This window comes from Amia ocellicauda, chromosome 7, assembly GCF_036373705.1.
Source record: "Amia ocellicauda isolate fAmiCal2 chromosome 7, fAmiCal2.hap1, whole genome shotgun sequence".
Classification (NCBI taxonomy): Eukaryota; Metazoa; Chordata; class Actinopteri; order Amiiformes; family Amiidae; genus Amia; species Amia ocellicauda.
In genome coordinates this window covers 25690860-25708685 of record NC_089856.1, presented here as the reverse complement: position 1 = coordinate 25708685, position 17826 = coordinate 25690860, and the positions used below count along the sequence as shown (strand labels likewise).

At 34.0% G+C, this 17826-nt stretch overlaps 1 protein-coding gene across 1 annotated transcript; it reads right to left on the bottom strand.

Moving 5' to 3' along the window:
- Window positions 1-9020: 9020 nt before the first annotated feature.
- LOC136753070 (zinc finger protein ZIC 1) lies at window positions 9021-12795 on the bottom strand. Its single transcript, XM_066708888.1, has 3 exons — window positions 11507-12795; window positions 10649-10812; window positions 9021-10043 (listed from the first exon to the last, which is right to left on the bottom strand). The coding sequence occupies exons 1-3, from the start codon at window positions 12471-12473 to the stop codon at window positions 9846-9848; spliced, it is 1329 nt and encodes a 442-aa protein (XP_066564985.1). The 5' UTR covers window positions 12474-12795; the 3' UTR covers window positions 9021-9845.
- Between the last annotated feature and the right edge of the window lie 5031 nt (window positions 12796-17826).

The window sequence follows — 17826 nt, the reverse complement described above, 5'->3', positions numbered from 1 at the left end:
CAAATATTTCTGCTCCAGTTTTCTTCGAATTGACTCAGCTGCTGTTGATGTTGCTTCTGCTTTACCAGCTGTGTAGTACAGTACGGCCAGCTATTCCTCATAGACTTAACTTGACCAACAATCTACATTTGTGACATTGGGCCATTCACAAAATCACCACACACATAAAATGCATTGCAAAAGGAGGGGCCTGCAAAAAAACCCAATGAAAGATCCAGACAATACACACATAAAATTACAATCCTTGTAATGATATAACACAGGAGTATACCATTAAAATATAATAAAAAACCTGAAAATCCAAAATAATGTGGTGCCTCATTTCAGTGTTATGCAGAAAGAAAGCGAAGGTTCAACTCTAGCTTCTCAGGTGTCTTGGTGAATGCTGAAGGAAGGTGCACAAAAAAAGCAAGCATAATTCCCTCCAAAGAGTGCTTTAGAAATTAAAAGTTTAGATGTGTTCACAATTCGCTTATATTCTTCAGATTATCATAGGTGCTCAAGATATTTTTGTTCTTCCTTATTGTTCCTTGCAACAATGAGCAGAAAATGTACACTGTGAATGAAATGTGACAAATGTAATATCAAAGTATGCATATCTACTATGAAATAAACATTAATGAGTAAGCATTATGATGTGTATCTTAAAACATATTTTGGAGTAGTACCACAGAGACATGACATTTTTTCCTAGTAATCATAAGTGTGTTCCTAGAACAGAGATTACCACTGAAAACACCAATAATGTATAGCCTAAAGCAACATTAGCTGACTGTGTGCATCCCTGCTAAACTCTCACCCTGTTCATACTGATCCAAACAGACAAACACAACATTTTTTTTAATTGTTGATATTAAATATTGTTAAAATTATTTTTTAACCACAGCCTCGAATTAAATGCAAATTACGACCCACCAACAAAGTAATCCAGACAAAATGTCTGTTTTGTTTATTTCTACTCAATAAAATGTCTATTTCTAGTAGTTGAATCCAACAAAAAATATGTGTGTGTGTGTGTCATTATTAAACAATATTTTAATTGTTCACATTTTATAGTAAAAAAGTCGCAAGATTGCTCAGAAAATACTACACCTTATATTCGACTTCTTTATTGCCATCCGTGATTCTATAATGCTCCTTGTTCTCTTCTACCTCGCAACTCACTAACTATTTTTAAATGATTCCTTGAGATATCAGCTGTAGCCAAGCACCACATTTGCTCACTGACCTCAGACCACAGGATCATGAAACATTAAAGTACCTACAGAAAATGACTTGAACTCTCCATCTCTTAATCTTCATTCGGTTTTGCTTAAACGGTGTGAAGTGAAATGCTTAAATGCAATTTTAATATAAAATGGATTTACGTTAAATATATGTGTGTATATACATATATACACACAGACATATATATGCAAATTATAAGTCGAGTGATCATGTACATTCACCTTTATGATTCCTTGGAAATTAAGAGTTGCATGCATTACGAGTTACTATCAGTTCTAACAAGCTGTCTTGTTCAAATATGCAGTATTTCTTAATAAATGACGTGTCAATTGGATTTTTTAATGGTAGGTAATAAGCTACTTTTTCAGTCCCCACGCGTGTTACTAAATTACTCCCTCTCTCTCTCTTGTTTGTATTTATATATTTATTTTTTCAATTACAATGTAACTATTGTTAGGAAACATACTAATAAACTCTATAAAACTCATTACAAACAACATGGTGTTTTATCGGTATGTATAGTAAACTGATATATTTTGAGTTTATATTGCAGCTATACAAAAAAGAAAGGGGAAAAAATACTAATCCTGGGAGTATTCTATTAGTGGGTTCAATGCACAATATTAATGAGGTCAGTGCTTAAGTTAATTGAGAATCAGTTTTCAACACGATATTTTTAAAATTAGTATAGAATGTTTAAATTCAATATAAATCAAGTGTATAAAAGTGACCGGTAAGATAATAACGACCATTTATAGGCTACTACAAACAAAGTTCAAGTGGTTGTACGGGCGCTCAAAAACAGACTTTATAAAGAGTGGTGGAAGACAAACTGTTTCATCATAAATTAAACACTATAAAGGCCAGTGAATTGATATTACAAATTTGGAAGAATGTACTTCTAATGTTTATGCATACAAGAGATTATGTACCTAAGGTAATAATAATAATAATAATAATAATAATAATAATAATAATAATAATAATAATAATAAACGTTTTGTCAATATATGACTTATATATAACTATTGTCAGTAGTTACATATCAATATTTTGAATCAACAACATACTTGAAGGATAACACATGACCAATGTATTATTATTATTATTATTATTATTATTATTATTACCAAATTGTTTTATTACCATCGTCAACGCTTCAACGTCACCTAACTTTCTTTGTCACAATATAATAAGCTAGAAATCAAAAATAACAGGTGTAATAATAATACAATCAGATTAAATTACTAAAAAGTAAACACATAGTAAACTGTAGGCTACATTTCGGACTGGACTTTAACGAGCACACCTAACCTTTTATTTTTTCAAGAAAATTGTCAGAAAAGTGATTCTTAGAAAAAAAATGTTTCATAAAGCTTGCATGAGATAAGTCTATAGCCTATTTAATTAAATTTTATTCTTGTTTATTATATATACGAATCTTCGTGTTCTTATAACAATCTGTGTAGGAAGTAATTTGATGCATTATTTATTTATTATTATTTTACTTTCGAGAGAATAACAGTTACTCACACGAATACTTTATGTTCCGATCTAAATGCTCCAAGCCACTGCTTTACTTGCAGTTATTAACATTTATTATTCTGATGCGCTGCAATTAAAAGACCAGCTGTCCACAAGCCTCTAACTTCCGTGGCATGTAAATAAACTACTACCCAACTTAATACGATTATATTTGACAATCTAATAAATGCTCTATTTTACATCTAATTTGGCATAGCGACTCTATAGGACGTGCGAATCTTATAATTAATCAAATGATTATTTAACTGGTAGGGAGCAGATCATTTTTAATAGTGGTCGGAGGAGACCAGTGTAACGTTCAGTAGGTTAAATAAACTACATTTTCTATTTGAAATTACTTAGCATGAAGATTTTCAAATACTAGATAGAAAGTAATGCAATTTGGCCCAACAGATGTGGAAATATTACGTTTCGAAATAAATTAAAATAAAATAAATCATTTCGATCAGTGTTTAAATGATATAATCAATGTTCAAGACGAAACATTTGAGCAGAACACTTGACCTACATTGTTTATTTTATCAAAATTACAACCACACTGGCACTGCAGTGATACTGTGTTAATATCCCTGGATGTAGTAGGCTATACCCGACCGCAAACAGCTAATTGGCGTGACCCCATTTAGCAACACTTCAAGAAAACGCGACTATTTAGACAGTCAGCACCTTCACAATTTTTATATTGCCTTAAGTTAACAGAAACACAAAGGCGGCCCACGTAATGCACAATGTGTGTGTGTGTGTTTGTGTGTGTGTGTGTGTGATAGAGAGAGAGAGAGAGAGAGAGAGAGAGAGAAGATGGGGGGTTCGGGGGGCATCTGTCGGGGGGCATCGTTTTCACACTGGATATATTTTACTGATTATTGTAAATAGCACATACATACATACACACATACATAAATACATACAATTACCTACGTCATCAAATATCCTAAAGTGTAATAATTTGATCACCCCTCCTATATCTATTATTATGTTATTATTATTATTATTATTATTATTATTATTATTATTATTATTGATAATAATAATAATAATAATAATAATAATAATAATAATAATAATATAAACGGTGTAGTCATATATACATACATACATACATACATACATACATACATACATACAACAAATTACCTATGTCATCATTATCATTGTTGATGGCGAGTTTTTTAACAGCTTTTATAGTTGCTGTCATTTGTATGAGGCAACAAGTACGAGTAGGTCTTAAATTCTAACCCATAGGAAACACGTTTTACATGAGGCTATTTAAGTTCAATAAACGTGTAAATGTGCATCCGCTCTCGAACACAATTAAGAATTTGAAACATTTTTAAAAACGAGTGCTTTCACGCTTTTTTATGATTTGAACGCAAGTCAACGTAAAGGAAATTGTTTGAGGTTCCATGAAAGTACATTCTAATGTCGAATTAATCATGTAGCCTATTTCTTAATTTGAATCTTCTAAAATAAAACCCGTCTAAATAATGTAGATGTAACAGGCAATTGTTCCGGATATTTCTGTCTTTTTGGGGGCTTTTAACACATACTAGCATCCCAGTATTATTAGTTGACTGACTGCTAGTACTCACGTCAGGTGCAGAGCGTTCCGCCGTTTCCCTACCGTCCTTGGCGTTCCTGCGCAGAGGCCGACCTATCAGACTCAAGCTGCATTCGTATAAAGCACAACCCTAGGCAGCCCGAAGTCAGCCAAAGGTCAACCGTATAAGAGTGAGAAAAATGCAAGCTACCTTTATATCTGAGCAGAACGGCAACACATCCATCTCGAAACAACAGCTGTACAATCACCTCAAAAGTTCATTGTGGAGTTCACATCAATAGCTGGCAAAGAAAACAATGATGCAGCCGCAGGAAAAAAAAAAGTGGTGTCGGTTTGCTTTTAAGAAGTCACAAAAAATACATTAGGTCATGAAATTCAAAATGAGTGTTTTCTTCATGGAAGTTAGTTAAGCGCCACCATTACATCCATTAAAAAACGGTTGTCATTCCTGCCAGGTTGAATATTAAAAAGGAAAACCTGCTACAAGATCATGATAAAATTAACCGTACAGCAGCAGCTATACTAACACGGAAATTTAGACCAGGACGAAACCAATGTGGATTAAATAAAAGCTTTGGTCCTCATACCTCAGTCGCAAATTACACGTCGACTTCTTAATGGCGGATTTAAATTTAGCAGAGGATTCCTATTTCGAATACATACATACATACATACATACATATATATGATGTGTTAGGCGGACTAGTCAAACGTTGTTTGACTGGGACCTTAGCTGAGAATTAAAAATTAAACAAATCTCAAAACTGGCTATTATATTTTCTCCTTCACATAGATACGGACAAGTAGAACGGGGGCAGACAAACGTGGGCAACTCATACATGCAATTGGACATTATTGTATTCTAACTTAAGTTTCAAATTACGTTCAACAGACACTGCCAAAGAACGGGGTCAACACAAGTGCGCCTGATTCTGTAAATGGTTATGTTATAACTACCCTTTTCTCGGTTGAAAGTACAATTGCATATTCGTAACAAGATCAAGATGGTTTAAGCAGCGTCTAAACGGGCTTAAAATGCCTTTACAATTAAGCTGATAGCAAATGGGCAAGATAAACTTCTCGGATAGCAAAAAGGTAATTATCATGGTATTACTTCTTAAATATGTTTTAATATAAATAAAATCCAAGACATTGGACTAAATACAAAATTACCTAGATAAACTTATATACCCAAATAAACGTTCTTGAGATGGTATGCAATAAGTGAATAAATGTATGAATAAGTTATATGTAGTGTGGCGAAGGGACAACGTTAAAGCTGTAACATCACATTGAAATACAAACAAAATAAATCCATAATCGTGCCCTCACCCAAACACAAAATGGCACATCCTAGACCAAACTAAAGAAAGGCTCCCCGCGAATAGCACAAAGTTTAGAATTGGCCTAGTCCATAGTTTTCTTAGTATAGTATACCTTAGAGATATTTTCATTGTACAAGATGGAAGTGTTCAGTGGCATATTATTTATGGGGTCTACTTATTGAGGAATGTTTTGAATCTTTGAACCTGGCGTGGGGGTGTTAGCACGCATATTTCATAATGGAAACCAGTCTAGATGCTTTGTGGTCTACTTGTATAGTGGAGAGATGGCAAGTATCATAAATATTAATCTCCAAGCGGTTAGCTACGTATGCCCATCGTCGCCTGCAATGGATATATTTTTATTTTTTTCTTCTAGAATTTCAAATAAATATATACCACACATATTAAACTAAGTATGCATTCTGCTAACCTATAAACATGTTAAATAAACAAATAAATACATACGTACATACATAATTCGGTCTACATACAGGCATAGCGTGACACATATGATAAATGTTTGATTTTCTATTTCTTATTGATAGGACACCATCACAAGTCATAGGTATGAAATAAATAAAGTGAAATACAAATAAGGTATTTTCTTCAAGTCGCATAAAGTTGTATATGTAATACATGTATTTAGCTAGCCTACCGTCATATTTTATTGTAGGTACACTAATACACTTGTGGCTAGTATACGCACCTATATAAGTGTCAATTACCCACACACTTTCAATAAGCAATGCAACACATCTGTTGGTATTAAAAGAACATGCGTTAAGCATGTAGTATAATATAGTATACAATATATTGTATTTCAACATATGTATTAACTCCAGTTAGCAACACGTATGAGACACCACTAACAGAAAACGTGGAGTTCAATCTGTTGATTCCTACATTTGGTGGATTTCCCCCATTGCACACAGCGAATACATGCAATTCCGGCATCATTATCAGGGAAAATATATGTTTTCCTGATCAAGAGGGTAGAAAGAAATGTAATTGTTTTTTATTAAATTTGCATTTATGACAAAAGTTTGCAACCCCCCCGCCCCAAAAAACAAACAAACAAACAAAAAACATTACATACAGTATTATGACAAAAACTGAAGGGGTTGTGTGACCAATTATTTGAATCGTGTAAAGCGTCCACGCAAAATAAAAATAAACAGTGACATATGTTATTAGTCTTTCGTTTTCTCTTCTCATATAAAGCAATAAAGACTAAATGTTTTCAGATACATTGAGTTTTGTATGCTATAAAACAGCCGAGGCATTTCATTGTACAGATCAATACATAACACTTTCTATTGCCATTCCAACGGTGCGTAAATCAAAATTCATAAGTGAGTAGGAAGCAAGCCTTTTTACTAGACTCTTTAGATTCTGCTAAATAGAGTCGAACAATTCATTTTATTGCCGTCATTCACATATTTCAAAAGTTAATAGCCCATGAAGAAGAAAATATGAAAATATATCAGAAGAAACTGCCGTTTACTACATCTAGATAATAAAACACATTTAGGTAACCAACCAATTTCGATTAAATTTATGTATGTGTGTGTGTGTGTGTGTGTGTGTGTAAATATATATATATATATATATATATATATATATATATATATATATATATATATATATATATATATATATACACACACACACACAAACAGGTCAATAGTAATACTATAGCCTAATAGTATAATATGTATATGTACTGGTGTTCCAGTGTGGCAACTGCTCATTTTGTCCTTAATCTCCATCTCATTTTGAAATGTACCTATTTGAATTCTCCGTTAACAAAGAAAACGAAGGATACGGGAATAAGATTCAGAGCCAAACATTTTTGTTTCAAAAATCAACTGCTCTTTGAATAATTATTTTCTCAATCCTGCAAGGTGGCGCTATGTATTCCACAACAAAACAAATGCGTCTAAAATTAGCTTTTGTGGTAGTAAAGCAGAAATACAAATACTGCATAGAAAATGAAAAATGAGCTAAATTAAGACCGGAAGAATATCTGTTGATGCCCTTGTTCGAATTAGTTAAAGGGTTTTATGTTTAAACACACCCATTCACAAACATGCATTCACAGACATACACACTCTAACATATATGTATATGTAAACATTCATATTATCATACATATACGTATATGTGTACGCCATAGGCATGTGTTGACATTTAAAGTGTGAATTTTCAAGTGTGATATATATATATATATATATATATATATATATATATATATATATATATATATATAGTGTGTGTGTGTGTGTGTGTACAGATGTGTTGATATATATATATATATATATATACACACACACATATGAAGTCGTTAAATGTGTCAGTCTTGTCTGCCGAAGAGCAAGCTTGTGAAACCCATTCTGTGCCACCCCACGAGAACTAGCAGTGTTAGCCAGGCTCATGACCGCTGGAGTCTGTTGATGTGCTGTCTGCTTAATGGGGCGGTCAAGCAAGCTACAGCGAAGAACAAAGCTTAACAGTTACTCCAACCGTAGCTAAGTTAGTAGTCGCAGTATTGTTGCAAATCTATCAAACCAAACAACGTGAAACTGAATTTGTTTTCAAGAAACGAGCGTTTAGCAGTTATTAGACAGGAGTAATCTTATTTATAAAATTATGCCATTTACCGATTGTTGTTGTCCTATCACTCAGAAGAATGACTTCGATGTTAATTGTGAACAAATAAAGGAGAGACGAAAAGAAAATTAAATTACTTTAAAATAATTCGTTTTACTGAATTTGATTTTGTAGAAAACCAATAGGGAGCGGTCAAGAAGTAATTGACAGATGGGGAAAACATCACATAAACATTTCATTTTTTGATCAGAAAAATTAAAATTAAAAAAAATAAAAATAAAATAAATAAACCAATAAGCTGTTGAAAACCCATTTTTTTGTATCGGCAAACCATCATACATATTTCATAATTAGAGTTCGATATCTATCTATCTATATATATATATATATATATATATATATATATATATATATATATATATATATATATCGATTACATATGATCCAGCAACGTATGTTACTGCATTTTTGTTCTTTAAATTTATATATATATATATATATATATATATATATATATATATGGTTATAGCAAGACTCGGGTAATTTATGTTGCAGTAGAGAATTTATTTTGTAAATTCAGATATAAATACTAATTGCGTTCCATACCAGTAGCAGCGGGGTTCTATCAGTCATCAAATTTATATCTTCATAGATGGTCTAGTAATGATCTAGCAGAACCCATAAGACTGTTAATCTCCAAAAATACACTGTTTAAGCGAACCTGTTGGGAAATAATGCTGAATGCCATTGCTTTGTTTTAAGTCTTTAATACTGTACGAAATGTAACCAAACAATTTTGTAAACTAAATTTTACATACGAACGCATTTTCCCATAAATATCGAATATTTCTAACATGTTATAGCGGCCCCTTTACATGCGGATAAATATGGAAAATTGAGTTATATACATATAATCATTTTGTTGCAATTGCTACGGCAATGAACAAATAGTTTATCTTTTATATCACTTCTTACATAAACAGATTGACACGGAGTTTCAGGCTTCCACTATACGATTTATCGACATGACATTTAACAACAACAATTTACTTTTCTACTCAGACTGGACTTTGGGACGAAATGTTTGCACTGAATACAAAAGCACATTAATACTAATAGTCGGTTAGGTCGACGTGTAGACTGTAGTAATACAGAAATAATTCACATTTGGTACACATGAACTATAACATTCTTTTCAATCAAGACTATTTATCGCATTATTCTTAAACCATCTCATTTCCCCATAAATCTAGAGACCACATTTTTCACAAATGCCTTTAAACTGTAATATAACTATTTACAAAATAAAATATTACATATTTAAACTAGTAAATCTTTATTTACAAAACAGGCCGCGACCCGAAGATACATGCAATTTAAGATCTCTTTTACTGTAGTCTTTCCAATCTATAAACTTGGCATTCGGCCTGGTACCTCGTCCATGCATTGTACACCCTTCACTACATAGCCGTTTACAAAAGATTTTGGTTTCTTCGTGTTTTTCGGTCCACGTTTACTTGGCGGCTTTTTATAAGTCTTTGATTCCAAGCAGTCATAATCCTGCAGTCTTTTTAAATATTTTAAACGTACCATTCATTAAAATTTGATGACAGCGTGCTGTGACTGGACGTGTGATGCACTGTAGAAGATGCCGGAGATATAGAGCTGCTACTCTGGTTTTCTGTCGAAGGAGACACGATTGTTGGAGGAGTAGAGGACTCGTACCCTGAACTGGCCGCTGGAGAGGGTTGTGATCCTTGTGAAGAGGATTCGTGGACCTGTAACAAAATACAAAAATATGTAACAATTATTTTACTCTTCCCTGCTAGCCCCAGTTTATTTATCGTGCTCTACAACACTGTTAAGAAGTAATCCATATTCCCTTTGATTCAAAGCTTTCATGTGACATAGCCGACCATTTCACGAAAGCTTGACGGATAAAGGAAATAACATATTCCTCACTTAAAATACATTTACAAGGCATATGCATTCATTTATATTAATTTTCTATGGAAACATATAATGTGAGCTAGGGATAAAATTACGGAAAAGAAAGCAAAATGTTTGAATAGGGAGATCAAAAGCTATTCACATCATTCTGAATTTTTAAACAGCTGCACATGTCTATTCAGAATTAGGTTAATCAAATAGATGTACATTTTCACACCACTCTATCTATCTGTTTATCTATCTATGTGTCTTTCATTTCATTACTAATTTAAAACAGAACAATTTAGAAAATCTACACACTTCAATACAGATCACGAAAAAGCACATTCTGTTAAAAAAATACAATATCAATAATAATACTACTACCAATAATACAAATATATAAAAGTAGTGATATAAAGAAAGAATAATTATTAATCAAATATATTTTTACCTTCATGTGTTTTCTGAGGGAACTTGGATGGGTGTATGACTTGTCACACATTTTGCAGAGATACGGTTTGTCAGACGTATGGACATGCATGTGTTTCTTACGATCGCTGCTGTTCGCAAATCGCCTGTCGCAGCCCTCAAACTCACACTTAAATGGTTTTTCACCTGACACACAAAAACAAAACAACAACAACAAAACAAAAACAAACACACAGACGTACAATTGGAAATATTAGAAACATATCTCAAATAGATTTAAACAGCATATGTATATACAACTGGAATTCCTGAATTTCAGGAGGGACATACACAGTGGATTTGAAATGTATAACTGTTTTATTTGTTTGCTTTTTTTTAACATAACTAAAATATGTAAATTCCTGTAATAGTATACTTTTAAAGTATAATAGTTTAATAGTTGTATGCTGAGGGTCCGTTCTCAGCATGTCTACAACATATAAATAAACTGAACATTGGTACTCGGCTTTGCCACTGAGAACTTTGATCGTCTCGTAGTAGTAGTAGTAGTAGTAGTAGTAGTAGTAGTAGTAGTAGTAAACAACAACAACAACAACAATAATAATAACAATAATAATAATAATAATAATAATAATAATAATAATAATAATAATAATAATAATGTGCAGTTAGCCCTCCGATAGTAATATTTAATGTATATTTTTCAGACCACAAATTCAAACGAGGTAGCTGAACAAATACAGATTGATTGATAGACAGACAGACAGATAGAAAGATATATAGATAGATAGATAGATAGATAGATAGATAGATAGATAGATAGATAGATAGATAGACAAACAGGCAATACAACAATATTAAAAAATAAATCAAATCTTACCCGTGTGCGTCCTTTTGTGAATCTTAAGGTTTTCAGATCTTGCAAACACTTTGCCACAGCCAGGGAACGGACATGGAAACGGTTTCTCGCCTGTGTGCACTCGGATGTGATTTACCAGTTTGTACTTGGCTTTAAACGGTTTCCCTTCCCTGGAACACTCTTCCCAGAAACAGATATGATTCGACTGTTCTGGTCCCCCAACATGCTCCACTGTGAGGTGAGTGACGAGCTCATGCATTGTGCTAAAAGTTTTATTACAAGACTTTTTCGGGTTACTCAACTGCTCCGGTTCAATCCATTTGCAGATAAGTTCTTGTTTTATAGGTTGCCTCATATACCGAAAAAAGGCCCCTGCCCCATGGTGTGCAGCCATGTTCATGTTCATAGGGCCATAACTGTGTAACTGGGTCGACGCATAGTGATCTGATCTGGGGCTTGTTACCTGGCTGTATTGCTCGGCTCTGCCGTACATGTCCCCAGAAAAGCCCAAGCGCATCTGGCTATTTACAACATTGGGAGACCCGTGAGTGGTCGCCTGCTCGTGAAGTCCGGGGAAAAGTAAGTGTCCTGTGGCATCTGTGTGTCCATGTGGCCCCGCAAAACTTCCTGCTGCAGACGCAAAGAGGCTGTGCTGAGCGCTGGCCGCTTCTCCGAAACCCCGATTTCGAAAGAGAAAGTCCCGTGTAGAATTGAAAGCCGCGGTGGAATAGGAGCTTACATGGGAGGGGTGGTGATGATGCCCCAGAGCTGCGGCCGCATAACCAGGCGCTTGGGACGAAAAAGCCGTTTGGCCAGAAGCTAGATCGTGGGTACTGTGGTTGATTTTAAAAGCGCCCATCCCATCAGCAAACGGATTTATCCCCAACCCCACTTCTCTGTCGGTGACATCGCCTGTTGAGTGATGTCTGGAGGAGCCGAACGTAGTCACTCCTATGGTAGGATACTGTGGTCCTGCGTCCAAAAGCATCTTAACTGCAGCTGAAACGACCGTAAGAAAAAAAAATCACAAAAAACGCAAAAAAAATCTAACCACTGCTTTTTTCTTTGCTGGGAGAATTGTGCGACTTACTCTATGTGAGCTTGGCAAACTCCTCCTTTCAGGATTCTATTTAATTTTTTGGTGGAAAAGATTTTTCCCCCTCTCCCTCGCCTTAACTGCAAACGCAAATCATGTACAATATTGTCTTTTGCGGTTTATCTTCCTGTGGAGAAACTTTCACCTCCTCAGCCAGGCGGTGAGCTCGAGACTGATAGCCGCAATCATTCCTGCAGATAAATGAATTGAAAAGACAACACCGTCCCCCTTGATGAATGGGAAGAGAGGGGAGGGGTCACATGATCTGCGGCCTGCGCGCTCATTGGACAAGACCTGCTCCCCCTGTTCCACACACTCTCCAACTAACAGCACACGGGGCTCCAGCTCCAGCCTGATTGGCCCTTTTACATCATCAATCCCAGGTATTGTAAGGTAGCTGACTGATTTTGGTTAGTGTGGTGTACAACAGGAGAAAAAAAGTTGTGAAATGTGCAGGGATTTTAATCTACAGATAGAATAGAATAGAATAGAATAGAATAGAATATATATATATATATATATATATATATATATATATATATATATATATATATATGTATGATTGAAAAACGCGTTGAGTATCATATTTTAACCGTTATTGCGTGGAAAACTAATTAAAAATATGTATCTACTAACCTACATTGTGATCACAAAAATATTTTCAGCACAAAGTAAGTAGCCTGCTTTATGCAGAAACAATAGTTATAAGGCATGTATTCTATAGCATGTAATCTTTAACCAGATAATTGTGTAGGCACGATAACCCATTTTATTTTATTTTATCAACGTCAATGCTAAATGTGCTATTGTTCCCTTGCATATGATAAATGATCACTTCACAGAGAAGTCTGAATGGAAAATTGTTCATTTTCAATTCACAATTCAGTCCTTGTCACACTGATTGGGATTCTTTCAGAACAGGAGCCACAATCGGAGGAAAGAGCAAGCAGTCTTTGTTGTGAACCAGTCTTTTGGTCGCCATTGAAAATTGAACTTCAGACAAACGAACCAGAGGAAAACAAAGATTTTTAAAATGTATTTTATTTACATTTGTAACGGACATTCGGGCGGTTTTATTATTTTCAGTGTGAAGATGTTATTTCTATATTATAGATGCTTAACATATACATTAGTTATGTCCATGCAACAAGCTGTGTCCATTACTCATGGCATTTGTAAGCTTAGCAACAGCAATTTAGCAGGTTGTAAGTTAACACCTACTGAAAAGATCCATTTGAATGAAGGAATCTGCATGTGTGTACTTACAAAAAGAACCACTATCGTTGTTCAGCTTAGCCTTAATTTGAATCTTAAGTGAGCCCCTGCGCGCTAATTTTAATTCATAAGACCAGAACTCCATTGAATGATCACACACTACTTGCTGTTTGTAAACATTCGCTAGGCCCGCGATTTCTGTCGCGAATGAATCTCAAATCACTATTATGTCTACATTGAAAGAAATAGGGTGTGTGGTCATCAGCACGAAGTGAGAGAATACACATTGTGCGTGCATGTGTGTCTGTGTGTATTAAATGTCTCATTAAAGATACAACTTCTGTTAACCTCTACACTGTCAGTGTTACATTTAAAACTAATGCTGCTCCATCTCTATAGATCGCTTGTTGTGCATTCAATTATAGTAATATCAATGTGTTGTTTTCAACACGACTTTGCGTTAATATTCAGGCGCATGTATACATCTCATATACATTTGATACATCCAGTACTTCATATAGGCTACACAAACCTATCTATTTATTACTTAATTGTTGTATCATGAATGTAGATTATAAGTAGTGTACGTCTGTTGTATGGCATTGATTTATTGCGAATGCAATTCATGTCAATTATGGCTTAAGCATTTAAGTAAGTGTGCTATAAAAGTATTTTTTTTTCGGAGGGGGGTGGAGGGGGGTATTAATAAACCATTCAGCGTTTCTGCTCTTTATCTTATTTTGCTCTCGGGGGTTGCAGAAAACATGAATATAGCTTGAAGATGTTTTCTGTACTGTAGTATTATTTGGGGGCGAGATATAATATAGCGCAATAGAGAGTATAAAAAGTTGTGGGTTGTAGAAGTTATGAAGTGGGATTTGCGGCGCTCTCTGCAGGAAACGCAGGCTGCTCGAGTTCAAAGCCACATGCACCGACGTGACATATAAGCCATTAAAATTTCATCCTGACGGCTCATTTCTGCTTCATCATACAATCCCAAACTGTTCCAGAAAGACCGAAAAGAAGAAATGAAGGATGGTCGTCTTCTTTGTTTTGCATAGTTTAAATGCACTTTTAAGGCACCCGAAACCAATCTGGAAGACATCTTCAACAGGTGGAAAACGGTAAGGCAGGCACGCGTATTGAAGTGACTATAAAACTTATGACCTCTAAATTTCCATTCACGGAGAAAAATACAAAACAAAACAAATACCAAACAGAAAGAATAAAGACAGAAAAGGGCGCTTATGGTGCATGCAGAAATAGCTTTCCTCAGGACATACAATGCTCTCAAATTAAGTCAGAAAAGGTGCGAATTGTATATTCTAATATGTTGCATGATTGTTTGAGTGGAGATAAATACACAAATACAATTAAAAAAAGGCATTCATTAGGTAGGACTAGTTAAAGGCATGTTTATTTTTATCTTCTATGACATAGATCTACATGGTTTGGCTCTCCTGAAAGCTTACGTTTAATTTGTGAACATTATTAGTAGGAAAGCACAAAGCAAGGAATGTTCTTCCGTTTGTTTGTTTATCAAATTATTTCGCGGATTTACGTCTACACAATCGGTGAACAGTCTGTCGCACATGATAACGCTCTGGATACACAGTATTATAAAATACATAATTTAAACTGACCCATGACCACAATCACAGCAGCCACGTGTGCAAGAATCGTAGATAATCTGTTTTGCTTGATTTTAAATAGAACGTTTACAAATAATTTGTATGTATTCTGGATAATGTAATCTGTGACCATTAATGCAAAACTCAAGTCATAAATACATCTTGATTGTGTGTGTATGTGTGTGTGTGTGTGTGTGTGTATATATATATATATATATATATATATATATATATATATTGGGGGAGGGGGGTAACAAGGGGGGTTGCGGAAAATTCATTTGGAACTAAAGTAAAACATCAAAGTAAATCTACATCTCGACTTATGTGCCGAGAATTCCTGGGCATCGTGCAGCTGCGTCCAGCAACAGCTTAATGCAACTGTCATTTAATAAACCTATTGTGGAACACAATCATATTTCAAGCAATAAGTTTACTAACTTATGATGTGTTTGACATAATGCTGTCAACATTGGTTTCTGACAGGTCAATTTTAGGATATAAATGTATATATTTATTTATTTTAACTATCTATATCCACAAGATTTATTTCAACCTGGGTTTCAGCAGGTTTACTATTGAATATGGTGTCAAAGCGGTAGTCTAAATGAAGAAACAAACAAACATGAATTAATGATAAATAAAATAACTACCAGGGGATGCTACTGGTTCTAAAAAATAATATCTATGTATATTTTAACTAGTTAAAATTTTAAGTGTAAAAACATCCGATCATTGGAAGACATTACTTTTTGTCGAGAAATTGCAGAACAATGGCAGTATTACATAATAAATCAATTCAATTGAAACTACCACGAAATTTGTACTGTATAATATGTGAATCAAAATGACTATGATGGGGGTTCTAATATTTCCCGAAAATACAGGATGAAATAACCAAGAACATGAAAACAAAAATTCATACTCCATACTTCTCCGGTCAGAAAAAAACGCAGTGAGACAGAAAGCGCAAAACAAGGACAAAAAAGTGTATCTTCATTGTAATATAAAAGTCTGTACATTGTATATATGATACTTTCACTAATCTGCTTTCTAAATACAGGAAAAATGCAAAAACAAATGCTGACAATGGTCCTAAAACATCAAGAATCAATTAGAATATTATGAAATATTGTAATTGAACACTGCGTTGCCCATTGTGGCCCTGACCACCAGGTAATACAATATTGGTGTACCATTATTACCATCAAAAGGAACTGGAGTTTGTTCTGCCTTTCAATGTCCATTGTTCTTGAAGACGAACAAATCAGTGATTGACTACTATGAGCACTTTTATAATCCAGCCAATGCCGTTGCAGATTTTATAAGTTATATCTGACATGAATCTAATGGAAACTATTTGACCTTCGCTTAGGTCGGTTGACATAACAATTCTTATATTCGTTTCCGGGCGATTTGATTAAAACAAAAGTTTGATGGATATTGAATCACATTAGGTAAGGAAGATTTTGTTTTTTAACTAAAATAAACCAAATGTCTGGGGAACATGTAGTAGATCAACTAATTAAAAATATACATTTAATATGTGGGATTAAGATTATTATTTTGATTTCGTGCTTTTCAGAATACACGTTTATTATAATGGTATATATATATGTGTGTGTGTGTTTGTTATTCTGACCACGAATGTCACTCGCTAAAGGATTCAGTTAAGTCAAGAAAAGTGAAGAAAAAATTGTCAGGTGAAAAGTGTTTAAAGATTCTTTACTTGGATTTGTAACGAACGTTATATATATATATATGGAAGTTGTAGCCGTATTTAATGAGGTTTAATTAAAGCATTTTTAAGCAAACGCTTGCAAGTAACGTAAAATGCAACCAATTTATTTGGGCGTAGTCTGATGTGTCGCATTTTCTGTATTGATGCTTTTAAATAATTAAATAACTTCATAATATAATACATTGCTGGCATGTTGTTTTGACCTCTTCAAGCAACTATAAAATCAATCACACATTTCAATTAAACAGAACTATAGTGATCTTAGCGCACATTTTAGTTTACTTGTAGGCCGAATTATTATGAGGAGTAGTATGTGAATGTATGTATAGCTGTATGTATATGCATTCGTGTGTCTCTCTATATATAAATGTATCAAACATGTTACATGCTCAAAATGTGCTCTGAGGTCACCATAAATATTTTCAATTCCTATTTAAGATTTTAGGCCAATACCAAATAATAGTTTTTAGCATCACAGTAATTGATGGCCAAGTTTGCATTATGTAAAATAAATAATTATGCCTAAGAAAAACTACAACGAATTCGATTTTGTTGTTTTGTTTTGGGGTGTTTCAATTGGCTTGTTATACGGTATAAGTAAAAAATACTTCATATATCTTCAGTTTAATTTCACTCTTTCTTTTCTTATAAAACGTTTCTG